Source organism: Ischnura elegans, chromosome 5 (assembly GCF_921293095.1).
Source record: "Ischnura elegans chromosome 5, ioIscEleg1.1, whole genome shotgun sequence".
NCBI lineage: Eukaryota > Metazoa > Arthropoda > Insecta > Odonata > Coenagrionidae > Ischnura > Ischnura elegans.
The window spans coordinates 83,679,778-83,695,885 of NC_060250.1; the positions used below are offsets into that span (position 1 = coordinate 83,679,778).

General features: G+C 39.8%; 1 protein-coding gene across 1 annotated transcript in view; it reads right to left on the bottom strand.

Annotated features, from left to right (window-relative positions):
• The window catches only part of LOC124159138, a 187,468-nt gene that overhangs the window by 36,622 nt on the left and 134,738 nt on the right, over positions 1-16,108 (bottom strand). The window contains exon 4 of the mRNA XM_046534717.1: positions 5,045-5,122. Coding sequence (XP_046390673.1) covers positions 5,045-5,122 — 78 coding nt within the window. The remainder of the gene's footprint in view (positions 1-5,044; positions 5,123-16,108) is intronic.

Sequence of the window (16,108 nt, forward strand, 5' to 3'; positions counted from 1 at the left end):
GTAGCGGAATTATCACTGTAGGACATTATGTTAAACTACGAAAACAACATTCAACATCACAAAAGTGAAACTTATTATGATTTCAGATTCCAGATACGTCTACTACGATCCATTACATGACTATATTCATTTTTAAAAGAGCCGCAATAATGCCTGGGTAAATTACGAGTACTAACCTTATGTTGGTTGAGTGCGTGCTCCCTGCGGAAGATCATTTAAGTCTACCACTGCTCACTAAACCACACAAAGCTTAAGCCACTTATAATTTAAGATGAATGCGGCCATTTTATCTGTTCATCTTGTCCATAACGACTGTGAGAGTTATTTACCTGGCAATAAGAGATGGACTGCTTCTTTTAACCTGGCAATGGCAGCAGAGCAGTGAAAACTCGGTTCGGTAAATCAACATTTGAGTGAACTACGGAAAATATTTTTATTTAGCATCATCCAGTACTTTATTTTCTTTCTCTTGATCTGTATATTTTATGCTTATTCAGTGTCTTGGAGAACAGGTCTTGAAGAATTTTAAATGCAAATTTTTGCCACGATTTTGGTATACTTATACACCTTAATTAGGGTTATTTGGCAATAAATTGGATATGTTTTTGTATTTGTTTGGAAGGAATAGGATTTGAATTCGTTTTAAAGCAAATCCAATTAATTGAAAAAAGCCCTGAACGAAATTTGAAATATATAGCGAATAAGGAAACTTTGGAAAAAATTTGCATTTTAAATTAATCAAGACCTGTACTAGAAGAAACTGAATCAACATCACTTACAATCAGTACTACCAAAGCAACGCCTGCGATAGATCAGTTTTCACCTAATAATAAAATACAAACAGCTTTAGTAATTTTTCACGCTATATTATTCACTCAACCGGATTTAACGTTTACACGACGTTACCGAGAGCTGTCTTGATAATGCCGTGTGAACGTTGAATCCGGTTAAGTGAAAAAAATAGTGTGGAAATTCACTACAGATGTTTGCAAGGGCGTACCCAGGATCAAAACTAGAGGGGCGGCAAGATGCGGTCGTTAAAGTTGTAACACGAAGAAGGTTATGAAACCAAAATTTCAAGAAAATTATGAAAGCGCTTTATTAGTTTTTAGGATTATTTGCTTGGAAAATATTCTTATTTTAATAATATATTTTATGCGATTATCAATTTTCTTGGATTTAAAGAAACATTGTCCAAAAATTACGTTTTTGGACTAAATATACTTTTGATTCTGAGGAAGGGGGCGTGGGCGTACCCCCCTGCCCCCCGCTGGGTACGTCCATGGCTGTTTGTATCTTATTACAATGAATTATCATAAAGTGGGCTCGTCAACTGTCGATCTGAATCGATTTCACCTAATACGTGAATGGTCCTTATTAAAATTGATATTTGACGTAAAGAGGCCTGTTCAGAGTTAGAAAATCCCTGGGCGACAACTGTGGATCCGTCTCTAGTATTTTACTCTCAAATCGCAACGAAGTCTTCTTGTGTACCCTTTGCCCTTTAGCTCGCCACCCATCAGAGGGCGCTCCATCTGGGGAGGTGGGATGGGCGTTCGTATCCACGGGGACTCTCGGAGGGAAAGATAAGGCGGTGCTCTGGATGATGTGGAGAACGACATCAGCGAAAGCGAATTGAATCGAATCTTGTCTCGCCTCCTCCGTGTCAGCTCTTCTTCATCTCTCTTTTTATCTTTTTCCATCGCCAGGTTGGTGGCTGTTTACAAGAAGAATGAATTCAAGAGAACGATCCGGTTTTTTTTCCGGGATATAAAGTGTGTTGGAACTCGAGGTTTCGTGTCATTCATGCTAAAATGTACTCATAGATAACCCACCTTTTTCCCTTCGATTATGTCATGACATTTATCATATTCCTTTTGTGAAGGTCTTGAAGTTTTGATCAAAAATTAATACTGCTCGGCTAAAGTTCGCCTTATTGATAAAGCTTCATTAGGCCATAGGCCCTTTGCTAAAACAAAGCCATGAAATTAATTTACCGCGAGAAAAGACGTATGGCGTACTTAATAAAAGAGACTTAATTTTATCTAGGTAGACTAAAGAATGTAAACCTCTTGCGTTGAACGCGCCCTTCCTGCCTAAACATTAAGGCATCCCAACCCTCTCTTCGGCTCGCAACGTATAACGCATGATTGAAAACAAAATGCGATCAAGTTCCGCAAATCCTTTTGTCTAGGACCACTCACAATCCGAGTAATTTTACGGCGAAGTACTTCACATTCGGTAAATACGAGGAATACTTGACCTCCTCGAGCAGTTGGAGGTAGTTATTCTTGAAAGAATCTCAATGTACATTCTCGGTAAACTCAAAATCTTACGTGAGTTGAATGGGTGTGTGAAAATGCTTTCATGTCAGGTTGAATTCTGAAAAAAGCAACGAAAAACGTAACTGCGAAAAGTGGTGTGCCTTTTATTTTAATAGGAAATGAACGTGGGCCGTCTTTTCGTAGTCACTCGCAAATTCACGCTAGTTGTTGGTGCGAAAATTTCAGTGGAAAAAAATTAATCCCACTTACAAACAAGGAGCCTGAAGCTATAATTTAACTGTTTCCCTACAGACTTAGCTTGCTTCGGACTTGAAGATTTATTATTTTTCGTGAATTAATATAATATTTTTTGCCCGCTAGACTTTAAAATCGTCGTCATTGAAATAAGGGCGTACCCAGAATCATAACTAGGGGCAACCCATGGTCTAGGGAGGGGCAAGCCAAGTTGTGACATTTGAAAAAATAGTTTTATTTTAGTTACATATCTTATACTAATACGTATCATTTTTCGTGGGTGTAAAGAAAATTTGTTTAATACTTTCATTTCAATTCAGTGCTGATTTTGCTTAAAGACTTTTGCGATTTTTGCTTCTAGGGGTGGCAGCTGCCCCCCTGCCCCTTGCTGGGTACGCCCATGCATTGAAACAGTTCATCTGCAACTTTTAGCGCACATGAAGCATTAGATAATAACTATTAACGCGAATTAGTATACGTTGAATTACGATTGTATCATTAACCTCTTAACTTTAAACTTATTGTAAAAATTTAAAATTCTAGGATGAATCTACATACTATGCGGTCTTCAGTTTTCTTTCCTACTCTCTAATCATGTAAATTCTCCCTAGGCATCAGTAACCATCGTACGGAAAACACAATAGAACGTGGAACTTCTTTTGGAGTGAGGTTGAAACACGAGTTTCCTATTCCTTCCGAGGCCAACGCGACTCTTCCTTTTGATGATGACTTTTCATTACTTTCCGTCGTAGAATTTCTGCAGAAGAATTCGTTTATGAGGTCTCTTGTATCATTTGTATTCTGGAATATTTCCAACGCTCTCAAGAAGCATGACAGTCGTTGCCAAGGAAAATTTGGACCAAGATAAAAAGGACAGATATGGTTCGTAATAAACAGTCGTTTGGTGGATCTGAATATGTATGTCAGCCGTTGAACCTTATTGTATTCTATCCGGCTTCCTGTTTTAATGAAAGGCAAGCAAAAATTTTCCTCGACCACCCATAAAAAGGGGGAAGAGGTTTTGAGATTGACGGACAGTCGGGGAGTTCCTTGTTTTGTCGTAGAAAGCAATTAGCATTCTCGTATCCATGGAGCAGGAAGCCAAGTCGAATATGACGCTGAGAATGAGAGGGAGGAGGAGGAAACTCATTAGTCCGAGGGTAATGTTATTACACAAATTCCAATGAGGTGTATTATAGAGGCATAAGCAGGGCTGAATCCGGGACCTAATCGTGGGTTTGGGGAAATGAGAAATATTTGATACTGTACCTCAATAATTTGGGTTTCTAGATTCCTGGATTATTACCAATCGGGGCCACTTTTCCTGCGTTATACTCTACCCACCTCCTTCGAATCTGCATCTGTTCTAAGTGACGAACGATCAAAACAGTTTAACAAATATTTTTCTCTTTTGTAGTTTTCTGTATCCTTTTATTAGAACTATCGTCTCCTATTCTTTTCCAGATACTTTAATAAGATTGTTGTAAAAATATCTTGTCGAGTTTTATGGTTATGAATAAGTCTACCTCCAATAGTTTAAGAGCTTACTTTGTGGAACTACGGATGTATCGTTACATAAAAATATTGAAAATTTGTTAGTTCCACTAGCTTAATTTTGGCAAACTTCGAACGGCTTCAATTTTTCTCGCTACCGTCCTTGTTTTCAAGAAAATATTTGGTCATATCCACTCCCAGCCCGTAGACTCACCTTTGACCTCCATAGGTAGTCAAGTCGAAGTGAAGTCATTATATTCCTCTACCATCCTCTTTCCTCTCCTCCCCATATTCACCCTCTTTCATGCATGGATAATCAACGAAATAGAAAAAGTTGTATTTCCTCTTCAGAATGAAATGGTCGTGTTAATGTCGGTCGAGGTTTCGCCGAATGAAGTTGAGTAGATTTGATATAGTTTAAATATATTTACTTTGCGATGAATATTAAAGAGGCCCTTGGTGAAAGAGAGAAATAATTAGCTTAAAAACATGGACTTCATGGCATTTTTAAGCCTTTTCTTGCGGCGTAGTTTCGTCACTGGTGTGCCTTCATGCTTGCTAGTGAAACAAATCAGACGTATATCTCACAGATTCACAACCACTGATTGTGAGTACGTAAAAACAAGAGTGATTGTCGGCTCCATCGCATCGACTGAATTCGAGATCACTTGCTTAGTTTGATTGGCTAACTAAGACGATAGTATTTGTTTTCATATTGTTTATTTCGATTTGAAGCATTATTTTCATTCAATTAAGCGTTAGGAAGGAGAAGCATCTTCGTTTTAACAAAACTCTTTGAAAGATTAATAAGTATTTGATTTGCTACCTCTTTTCGTTTCCCGCCTTAATGTTGAAGTTGAGTTTCAGTGTTGGCCACATGTTTTGGTTACTGCAAAGCAACCTTTATTGCTCATGTATGTATTTAATCTGAGTTCATAATCTTCCTTTTGACACGCCAAGCTACAGCTCATACTGAGGTTGAAAAATTGATTCACCCATTTGTACATATTTTCTTACTAGACGATACTCACCAGTTTTCTGAGGGTTCTTGTTCTTTACTTTTGGTGTCTCCTTTTCGGGACTGTCCTTGCCTCCTTCTGACGACTTCCCTGTAAAGAAATATAGACGTCGACCTTGAGAACAATTATTCTCCTTGAGGCTATACAATGAATATTTACAGCCTGAACATCTACCCTACACATTCATATGCTACATCATAATAACTAATCAGTGCAGTTAAGTTCGTTTTTGACGTGAAATATTTTAGTACTGCGTATTAAATGCAGTGGTAATCAGGTTACCTTAGCCTGTAATATGTCGAGACATTGCTAATGTTAATGCCTAATTTGTTAATCATCAACGTTTTGAAACAGGTAGTTAATGAGGGAGAGGACCATGAAAATCGTGTAGGTAGTGCAGGTTATATAAATTAGGACTACTGGATACAAAATATCGATATTTTTGCACTAGAACCGCGAGAATTTTTCGCACTATGAGTAGATGATTAAAATCCAATGTTTGATGGCTTATGTTGCTCACGTTAGATGCTTCGTCATGTTAGATCCCCGAAAATATACTTCCTCTCTGGAGTAGCCCTTGCAGTTATTCATGCAACTTACTCATAATAAAAATGAAGGGAATCTGTCGTCTTAATGGCTGATGCCAGCAAAGGAAAGTTTGATTGGTTATCAGTCCCTGAAAACTTGGACACTGATTACGATAAACAGCATGGTTTACCAATAGTTTTCTTGTCGCGCTGGAGTAAGGTGTGCGTACATATTTTCAAGTCGTGTCGTATCATATGCAGAAAGGGTTTTAGGCTTCTCCACCAGGTTATTGGCTGCACATCTCCCGACGTTTCGATGAAAAATCTCATTCATAAGAACCCCTGAGGATGATGAACAAGTCGCTTGGAAACGTCGTTAGACAAGCAGGCGATTTCTCGGTGGAGAACCGGAGAAACCTTTCTGCACAAGGATTTGGTAGTGTTCGAAAACTTTGCAATGTGATATTCAGAAAAATGGCACCTAACCCTTATTTTTCTTAAAAATTGATGTGTACGAATCCACTAGGTTTCTCAGCAAACATATGCATGGCAACCGGTGAAAAGTCATAAAATCGTTTTTGGCTTGATTTGGTGGAAGTTCGATATATCCATGATAAAAGAACACAAATGGTAATTCCCACACCTCTTAATTCCAAAACTGAAAAACCGACCATGGTTTCAACATACTGTGTTATTGTCAAGGTGAAAATGACACAGTGTTGTTGAGTTTTGGAATTAAAAAGTGTGGAAATTACCATTAGTGCTCTTTCATCACGGTGAATACTCACTCTGCAAGTATATCGTTGCTGGTCATGGGCGTCAAACGATGTTCTTTTAATATGTCAAACGAGAGACTTTTAATATGCCGTTACAGTCCCGTATATTGAGAGATAAAGGTGAAATAGTAGAGTAGCTGTAGCCTCCGAATCCATGCCAGTTCAGGGATGCTTGCATTACCAGCTTGAGGTTATTAACTTTTCTGTGCGCGATTTAAATCTATAACAAAAAATTCCGTTTGGATGCGAATTTCAGAACGGTCACCATATGTTCACTCGCGTTGCCAGAGAAGGACTCATGGGATGTGGGGCTCTCATCAAGATTAGGTGTAACAATTTTTATAGCATTGTCATCAACCTCAAACTGCATTCAGTCACAACAACTTTAGAATTTGGCAACTGTGAATAATCTCCGATTTTTCATAATATTAAACAAAACATTCCATCATAAAAGTGAATTTCTCGGTACTCCTGATGGCTCTGATGTGGTTCTGAAGGCCTCCCTTGAATTTGTCATTAATAAATAGCCACAATGAAAATTTTAGCTTCACTTAAGACAACAATATGAACATCATTACTTTATATCATTTTCCAAAGCTGGTACTCTAGCACCACTGCTGATCGCTTTCCCCAAAATATCCTGCCAACCGCTCGCAGTATACTTACGAGAATTTCTTAGTGTTTTATAGCATATTGTGCTTGCTGACGCATTCAGAACTATCCTCGCTAATTTCTCACCCTGCGGTATGGCCGGAGAGGCCTGAGGGTAAATGTCTATGCGTTGTGGCTCGACATTTTCGTCGTCGGTGGTATTTTTAGAAGGCTTACGCTATTCATCAAGGGGGTAATCAGTGACATTTTCCCGGTGACATTCTCAGAGACTTCTCCATAAGAGGTCATCCGGTCATTCTCAGAATTCTCCGACCGACGGAACATCGCGAGAAGACCTGAATGTAATGTTCCTTGAACACTCGGCCCTCCATATTTATTCATTCAATGGGCTGGCTGGTTCTTTACACGAAACATCTAGTTTTAGTTATTTTATTCCAACTAATAGAGTTTGTGATAAAGGCTATTTATTCGTTTTTCTGGATCTCTTGCATGCCAATAATTTTCGGCGGCTGAGCAGACGAAGTCGAAGCTCGGAAATGAATGTGGTTAATAGATGATGATCATCATATGCCGCGCATGGTGTCAACTGAAGCCTAATCGTTCATTTTAGGGTTCATTCAGCCTTTTCTCTAAATTCGTAAAATGCTCTCTCGTCAGTTCTTTCCAATTCAATGACCGCAGTGATGAAGCCTCGGAATTTCTTCAGGCATATCGTTTCGCAGCTTCAAATGACGATTTTCATCCTAATGTATAGAGTGACCAATTGAATGGGTGGGAAGCCTTGAGGTGCAAGTGATTTTTTTCTTAACAGAGTTAGGTACAGAAATTAGCTAAAGATAACAAACGCGATCAACTAGATATCCTGTGGTGCATTTGATTCTCCCCTCGTTGTCAGCGCAGAACAAGGACTCACTCGTATTCCTTGACCACCAAGTTTTATTATATTTCATCTATCAATTTATCTACCTAACTTTGTTAAAGAAAATTACTTTTACTCACATTTACATATATTATTTCAAAGATTCAAATGACTAATTCCATCCTAATGTGTAGAATGATCACTTGATAAATTCATTGTTCCGAAGGAACATTCAAAAGCGTCGCTCTTTTTTTGAAGAACAAACGTCTAAACCTTGATGGTCTAATTTTTGTTGTTTTAGAGTGATGAGTTCCGGAATATCGCAACTTCCAATGTTAACGCACTCATTCAGTGTATCAACGCGAAGGTTGGTATGGTGAGGCCAGAGTAGAGCTCACCACATACTAAATAAAAGGGGTGTGTGTCTGGGCCACCTCGCACTTGATCGGGGTATACGAAGGATTCACCCGGGATTTGAACTCGTGACCCTGCGATCAGCAGCCCAACACTTGACTCATAGGGCAACCACGCTCCCTTATGTCCATTGTGTTACCTACTCGAATTGAATGATTGTATACAGATTTAAAGTTCACATATCTGCGTTCCGTTCGGATAATGAATAGCTTTATGTTGTCAACTTAAGGTTGGATGGCGATATTTGGTGGAACTATGTAACTAATTTAACTATCCTGGGACTAGTCGCGCTGTAAACTTTACGGAGTCACCCGCAGTGCACAATTTGTGCGAAAATTCCGCTTTAAAAATCATTCGCCTTGACCGGGATTCGAACCCGAATCTCCCGATTCTCGGTCGAGTACTTTAGCCAGTTAAGCTATAGAGGTTGTGGAAAATTTTCTGGACTTATACCGGACAAGATGGCGTGGACTGCTGATCATATTATGCGACTAGCAGTCCAATTCGTGCGCATTGCGCCACAGCCGGTGATCAACGCCCGAACTGTGAACACTACCATAAGATGTGTTCGCACTAGATTAATTTCAGTATGCCGGGACTAGCCACGCTGAAAAATTTACGGAGAAATTCAGGTCAAGTCTAATGATTTTCGCTGTGGAATATTTGAACACGAGCTGTGCCACAGGAAACATAATCACAGATACACTAATATTGTATGTTACACAAATATTTAAATGGTCTGACCAAGGTTTCGAAGCTATACACTATATATATCGCAACCTGGGTCAGAGGAAAAAAAATTGTGGACCATACAGCATTAGTATATCTGTGATTAACTATATGTAGTGTGCGGCTCTAACTTTTCATCGCCCTTTGCATCACTTTTTGACTCAAATCCTTTGCCGAAGGATGTCCAGAGTTGGAATGTTACTAATTTAATTATTGGTTTCGTTGAATGATGTAACGTTCTTATATTTGTTTTTAAAGGACAAAACCAATATTTGATCCTATTTTGGTTCCTTGTTGCTTCTCTGGGAAGCCGTATGCCTGCCCAATAAGTCGGAAAAGGAAAGGAACCTTCATGGAAGCCGAAATGTAATTTGCCTTCCGTATGACGTCCGATGGCGTGACAGAATAATTCCCTGCGTTGTAACTTGCCCACTGGGGAGCTCCTGCGGCGGTGACCGCATGACTACTAGTCAGAAAAAAATGTGCCTTATATTTAATGCGCCCAAGTGCGTTAATTTACAATTTTATATTTTTTGGGAACACGTGTTTTCTATCTGTTTTCCAGCAAGGTTCGTTAAAATTTCGACGATAAACATAGCAGTGTAACTGAACTAATCAGGAATTTGGAATGGGTAATTCTAACCGATAAAAGGGAACCAGCAGTCCTATGGGTTGTAAACATTAGATACTCTAGTTTTACTTAGTAATGGTGTAAAATATTTTTTTTAAACTGTTTACTATAAAGATCCCTCGATTTTTTCGATTAATCGACCTCTTGGCTCAAATTCAGATTTTTATTGATAAGGAGAGTTTTTCATATCGATTGAAAATCGGTTGCTCGAAATGTCGATTTTCGTTTTTCCATCAATAGTCTCGTTCATCCAACGTTTCAATCGCTATTGTTGCACGGAAAAAAAGGAATGATCATGAGACCATGGGCTAGTGACATGGGATGCTGCTGTCTTATAATCCTCTCAACATTTTCCCTTCATTGTTTCGTAGGAACCCGGAAAAATAGGATCCGGATCTGGATTGGTCAAAAAAGAAATAATAGGGAACCAAAGGGACCCAGCTAAAGAGAGCTTTTTCGCATTTTTTCCTCCCTTTCTTCTTCTTTTTTTATAATGCGTCGTAACGAAGATCAATGCTGTGCCGGTACACGGGAGAAATACACGAAGGGGTAGTAGGTTCGATTCGGCCGTGGGGTTGGTCGGCCCTCGTCCCTTCCTTAACAGCCTCATACCCTACAGAGGTCAAGAACCTCAGCGTCGTCGTCGTGTCCTCAGGGGAGGATAAGAGTGGCCTGGACCCTTGTCCTCTTCCTCGTGTTCCCCTTGAGGCCCTCAGTGCTGTTCCCCCCTCTCTCCTCTTCTTGAATCTCTTCTCATCATTCCCTCATTGCCTCTCTGACCCCTTTACGTTCATTCTCCCTCGACGCCCACTTGTTAATTGGGAAGGTTTTTCCTCTCCTGATCCGACTCGCTTTGTCCATGATTCTTTTTATACATATTGCTAATTTCTGAAGCTCTTATGTACTTGTTATCTCATTGGGTGAATTTCGGCAAAAAATTGCTCGCTCATGTTTAAGGATTCTATAGACTTTTTCTTTCTATTTTAACATTTATGAGACGTACTTCTAACTATTATTACGTGCAGAATGAAGAATTCACTTACGTTAATATGACAAAATAGAATATTCGTAATTCATATATCTTAAAATATTTTGAAGGTGACAATGATGTGTAGTCTTTAATGGTTTTCTCCGGTTTACTGGAGCCCATATGAGTTTAGGTACTTAAGAATAAATAGAGGCTCTTTACTGATTTCGAGGGCTTAGATTTTCGATCAATAGATTACTAATTTCTGAACCTCTTACCTTCTCTATGTCAAGAGAAAGTCATTGCTCTTCATCGTGGAAACTACTTTCTTTACTATTTCATTAGATACTAACAGATACTAATCCATTCCTAAGTTTATGGTCATGTGTGATTTTTCCTGTCATTATAAAAATAATTAGTCTCATTGGCAGTCCCTTTCGAAGGACTGACTGGCATAATAATTAAAACGGAATTTAAAAAAATTACGGTTAGGAGCGTAAGATTAGGATGATCTTTTCCCCGACTTTTCGGGTTTTTTTCCTGGTGGTCGATGTTGAGATAAATAATTTTATGTTATAATTGAAGTTGATTTTAAAAAATAATCTCATTCATGAAACATTTTTCCCTTTTTTGCGACGTCTTTATTAACTCGCTTTGTGGTATCCCATCCCTCCCCTTCAGGTTTGCTTTGACTTCAATGTCTGACCGCATATTATTTTAAATAATGTCGAAAATATATTTCGTGGACATCAAAAAACGAAACCTTTGATTTCTCTGAGTTGATGCAGATTCCGCTGCACCTCATTGGTTAATCCTGAATCACACGATCATATTTAATGATAGCCCCAGCGATAGGTTTTCGGAGACCAAAAAATTCGATTGACCCATCATTTGAATGAGTCACACGGTCATTCCTAGCGTCCCTTTTTCATTCGCTTATTCCGTCGCTTTCCGTATTTAAAACTATCATTCAATTGAAAGCCAAGAGTGGCGTTACAATCGCTTTTAGCGTCCGTGCGTTCTGATTGGCTGGAGAATGGTGCCAGCGATGACTTCAGCGAGGGAAAAAGGGACGCGCCCAGCGATGGAAAAATGGGTGATATTTCTATCCATGGAGCCATCGCGGAAAATGATCGCGCAATTTTTTTTGCGCCATTATTGGAGCGATCACTGGAGCTGTCCCTCGAAAAGGAGAGAACAAAATGTTCATGTAATTCTCGCTTTGGTTATCTATAGAATTTCATATGCATAAGGAATACAATATCATTTCTAAGCTACAATGATAAATGAAGAGCAAACTTAGTGCATGTCCACAGTAATTTTATTTGGTACGACGCGTTTCAGCGACCTTACTTCGCTATCATCAGGTACAAAATGCCGAAATAGCGAAGTAAGGTCGCTGAAACGCGTCGTACCGAATAAAATTACTGTGGACATGCACTAAGTTTGCTCTTCATTTATCATTGTATCATTATGTTCCACAACATCTCGCCGAAAACAGTTGAATACATTTCTAAACTAGTTAACTATTGAAGTCGAGGCTCGGGGCATTTGATAATACTCGTGCTATAATTACAGGCGTATGGAATCCCTCAAAAAGGATTGAAAACACGAGCTTGTTATTCAGGCATTAATGATTCTGGTAGTATACCTCACAAAGATACGAGTAGATAAGTTTTAGGCGCTTAAATTTGACGGGAAAGAAGAAGTAAGGGAATCATTTACCCCCGCCTAAATTCAATCCGATGAAATGATGAAGGAACGATAATCATTGGAGTCAAATCCTATGTTGGGCCGTATTGGGAGGAAATTCCTTGTGAGTAGATTCGCAATGGGGGAAAAACCGTATTGTACCGTGAACATTAGCTCCACCTTGCGAAAGAGGCTAAACTTCTGAAAATAAAAATATAGCCTCCTGCCGCTCCAGTGGAGATGTAAAATGAAGGACGATGCGTTCTGAATGCATGATTTTCGTAAAGGAATGCGAGGCGTCCTGAATTCGCTAAGCGTTAGTAGTTTTCTGAATCGCGGGTGGAATGTTAAAACGTGTAAGTGGTGGGTTGGCTCTCGTACCGACCTGTTCGTGTACATGCGTGACGAAGATTTCGTTCGCGTTCCGCGAGGAATTTTAAATTTTGGGATCAGTCTATAAATTTTGCGGGAAGTAGCCGACCTATATACTTTCTGGTGATCACCATACATAACCCATGGTCGTTGATTTTTTCATTCAGGTGGTTTAAGGAGGTAGATTCACGGCTCCACGATTAAAATCAAATAGGTCCATCAAATTTTACTAAAAAAACATTTTCTGTCATAAATGGAATACGTGGGGGTTTGAGTTCATTTCAAATATCTTTGCGACTGAGAGGCTGGCACAAGCTTTTGGTGGAGGAGAGGTGCCCAAGGTGGACGGCACATGACCTCCTGAAAGTCAACCAAAGTGCGATAGGCGGGGCCTAGCCTCGGGGAGTTTCAGTCGCTTGCGCACCACAGTGGTGTACGCTTCGTGAGTAATGTTACTACGTAAGTATCCAGCATGACCTTCATGAAGGTGTGTACAAGTTGCCTTGCTCTCTTGCGGTAAAACGTATATTGGTGAGACTTGTCGTTCGTTTAAGTTACGAATACAAGAGCACCGATGGGCCACGAAGAATAGGCAATTCCAGCTGTCGGCCATATCAGAACATGCTTGGACCCCGGGACATGACATTAAATTCGACGAGGCCAGGATAATAGTAAAAGAAAGCAGATATTATTCCAGACTTATCCGAGAATCAATTGAGATAGCCCGGACGGACACATTGTTGTCGCGGAGGACCGTGGACCAGCGTAGGCTTACCTCTGGCAAGCATAACTCTTTTAAGGGTTCTATTCCATATGCAGCGAGCGTATGGGATCCGGTGCAGAAAGACTTAATCCGCGAACTGAATAAAAGACAAAGGAAGGCTGCGCGTTTCGTCAAAAACTACTACGGGCGTATTGACAGTGTTACCCAGATGTTAAGCGAATTAGGCTGGGAGCCGTTGGAGACTCGGAGGCTGCGCGCTAGGCTTAGATTGCTTGAGTGATTAAGAATGGACAATTAAGAGAGACACAGAGAACATATTATTAGAGCCACACTATATATCCAGGTCCGATAGAAGCGATAAATTAAGAGAGATGTTTTGCCGAACGGATAGATATGGGAATTCGTTTTTCCCCCGAACCATAAAGGACTTTAATAAACGCTAGTCCCAAACTCGTTAGAGCACTTTTTTTTTATAGTTGTAAACGGCTGTTGTCCTAACACCCCCTGCCACACGCCTTTTAGGCGGCTCGCGGGGTATTATGTAGATGTAGATTCCAAGAGTTGCTGATCTGAATGGAACCCTTAAAAGAGTTATGCTTGCCAGAGCTAAGTCTACGCTGGTCCACGGTCCTCCGCGACAACAATCGGGACTCGACCAATCCGGCCCCTCCTAATGCTGAGCTTCAATGGTCACTTCAAATTTTCTGTCAGTAGCCGGGAGAATGGGTAGCGAGTCGGTACCCGAAACGTCGGCGCTCTCATGTAATCTAACCCGCGCGGTATCCCGAGAAGAGTTTTTACATGTTGTTCGCCGGGAAAGTGTTGAATCTTACATAGATGACATTCTTGTCGTACCCCTTAGTTTCTTTGATACTTCATTTCTTTATGCATGTGTAGTGCGTTGCCATGGTATTTTACGATGTGGCAAATAGTTCTTTTTCACTAAGCCGATAGCGGTGTCAACCACGGTCTCATCGGTAATTCGCACAAAGCCAGAAAGAGATTAAATTATTTATCCGTACCAATTTCCCGACTGTTCTCATATGATGAAAATCTACCGTATCACGCCCGCAGCGACTGTTTTTGTCCTTCGTATTATTCCATTGATACCAATTATTCACCTTAACGTTCTTTTTACAAGTAGGCAAAAGAGAATACAATGCTGTACGTAATAGAATTGGATTGGATAGGTGTTAAGTATTCCTAGTTTAAGTGAAATGGTGAGGGTGCAAGTCGAGTTTAGAAAATGGATTATGAAAGCATTAGTTTTAATACATCAGTATGATTTCTTGCAAAGTATAATGCCTATATAATGGAATGGGAAATGTCAGATTATTAACTACCCACGGTTTTGGCAGGATGAGGCAAAAAACATGAGCTTAACCGGAATTGCCTTTTATCGTGCCTACGGATAATGTGGTATTGGTGGAAAATGTGGGGAATTAAAATGTTCCCTGAAACGACCATGAAGGTTTAGCGCACAGATTAAAGAGGCGGACTCCTGTTGTTATCATGACAAAAAACAAAAACGAGTTCGAGTTTGGCCATGGTCGAAATCCCTGCGCGGGGCGCGCTCATGGTTTCATTACAACCACAAAAAAACTCCAAAACACTTCTTTTTTTAAAAATCGTATTCCGTAAAAGTTCAATCAAGGCATCAAATTTCACATTTTTATTATTTATTTTTATCATCCGCTCCATCTTTGTGTCTTTTTATGGAAGGAAAAAGGGGCTTGGAAAAGGATATTTTTGGGAATTTTCGTTGTCAAAGCGTGCTATTATTAAATTTTGTGATTTTTTTGCCAACTCCTCTTTGAGGGCGCCATCAACGCATGAAATCTTTTATCCTTTCGGCGTCCCTTACCTCGCGCCTCTACCTCTACGCTCTACGCCCTTCACAAATAAAGATTTCCCTTACTACCAATTACAATCCCTTCTAATATTTCTAAGTTTCATCTCCCCCTAATCTTACTCCCGCTTCGAGACTTTTCTATTTTCTCCACGTTAGTTTCCATCAATGAATGTTGCAAATTATAGCAAATGGTGGAAACATCCAAAGAAATAATCCCTCATGCAAGACCATGATGTTGTAACGTAGAATCCCTCTCGAAATCTTCTTTTAGATTAATTTTTTTAAAAAATACTATGAAGTATTATTAAGAATGAGTCCCTTTAAAACTGCCTACCTGTTTTTTTTAAACAACCCCTTGGCAATCCAAAATATGCGGTCAGCCGTGAAAGCACACGTAACTAGAACCAGTACAGAAGGATACTAGACGAAAAAAGCGAAGGTAAGTGAAGAAACTGGAATGGGACAGAGGGATACGGACGGCTGCACTGTGGCAATCCTAGGATACCCAATCCTACACAAGGAATCCCACTGAGAATAGATCCGTGGATGAGGTGATCAAAACATCATTTTCCGTTAATTGTTTTAAATTTTACCTCGTGCGCAATGCAAATACAGAAATTTACATCCTATGAGCAATGTAATGTCTTGTTTTTTTCCCGGCGAATAATGGCAGTGAAGATTTCTCAGGTCTCACACCGGTTAATGGCATCCATATATCCTTGCAACGTTTCGATGCGCAACTCTCTCATCGTCCCCAATTGATTCCTGAATCCTTGTCATCACTTGAGAAATCTTCACTGCCATCTTATGCGAAATCTCCTTTTCTATTGATATCGCACACTGTCCTTACTTAAAGCTTCTTCACCTTAACTTACATTAGCCTCCCCTCCACAAAGATAAGATATATTAACGTTTTTGCCC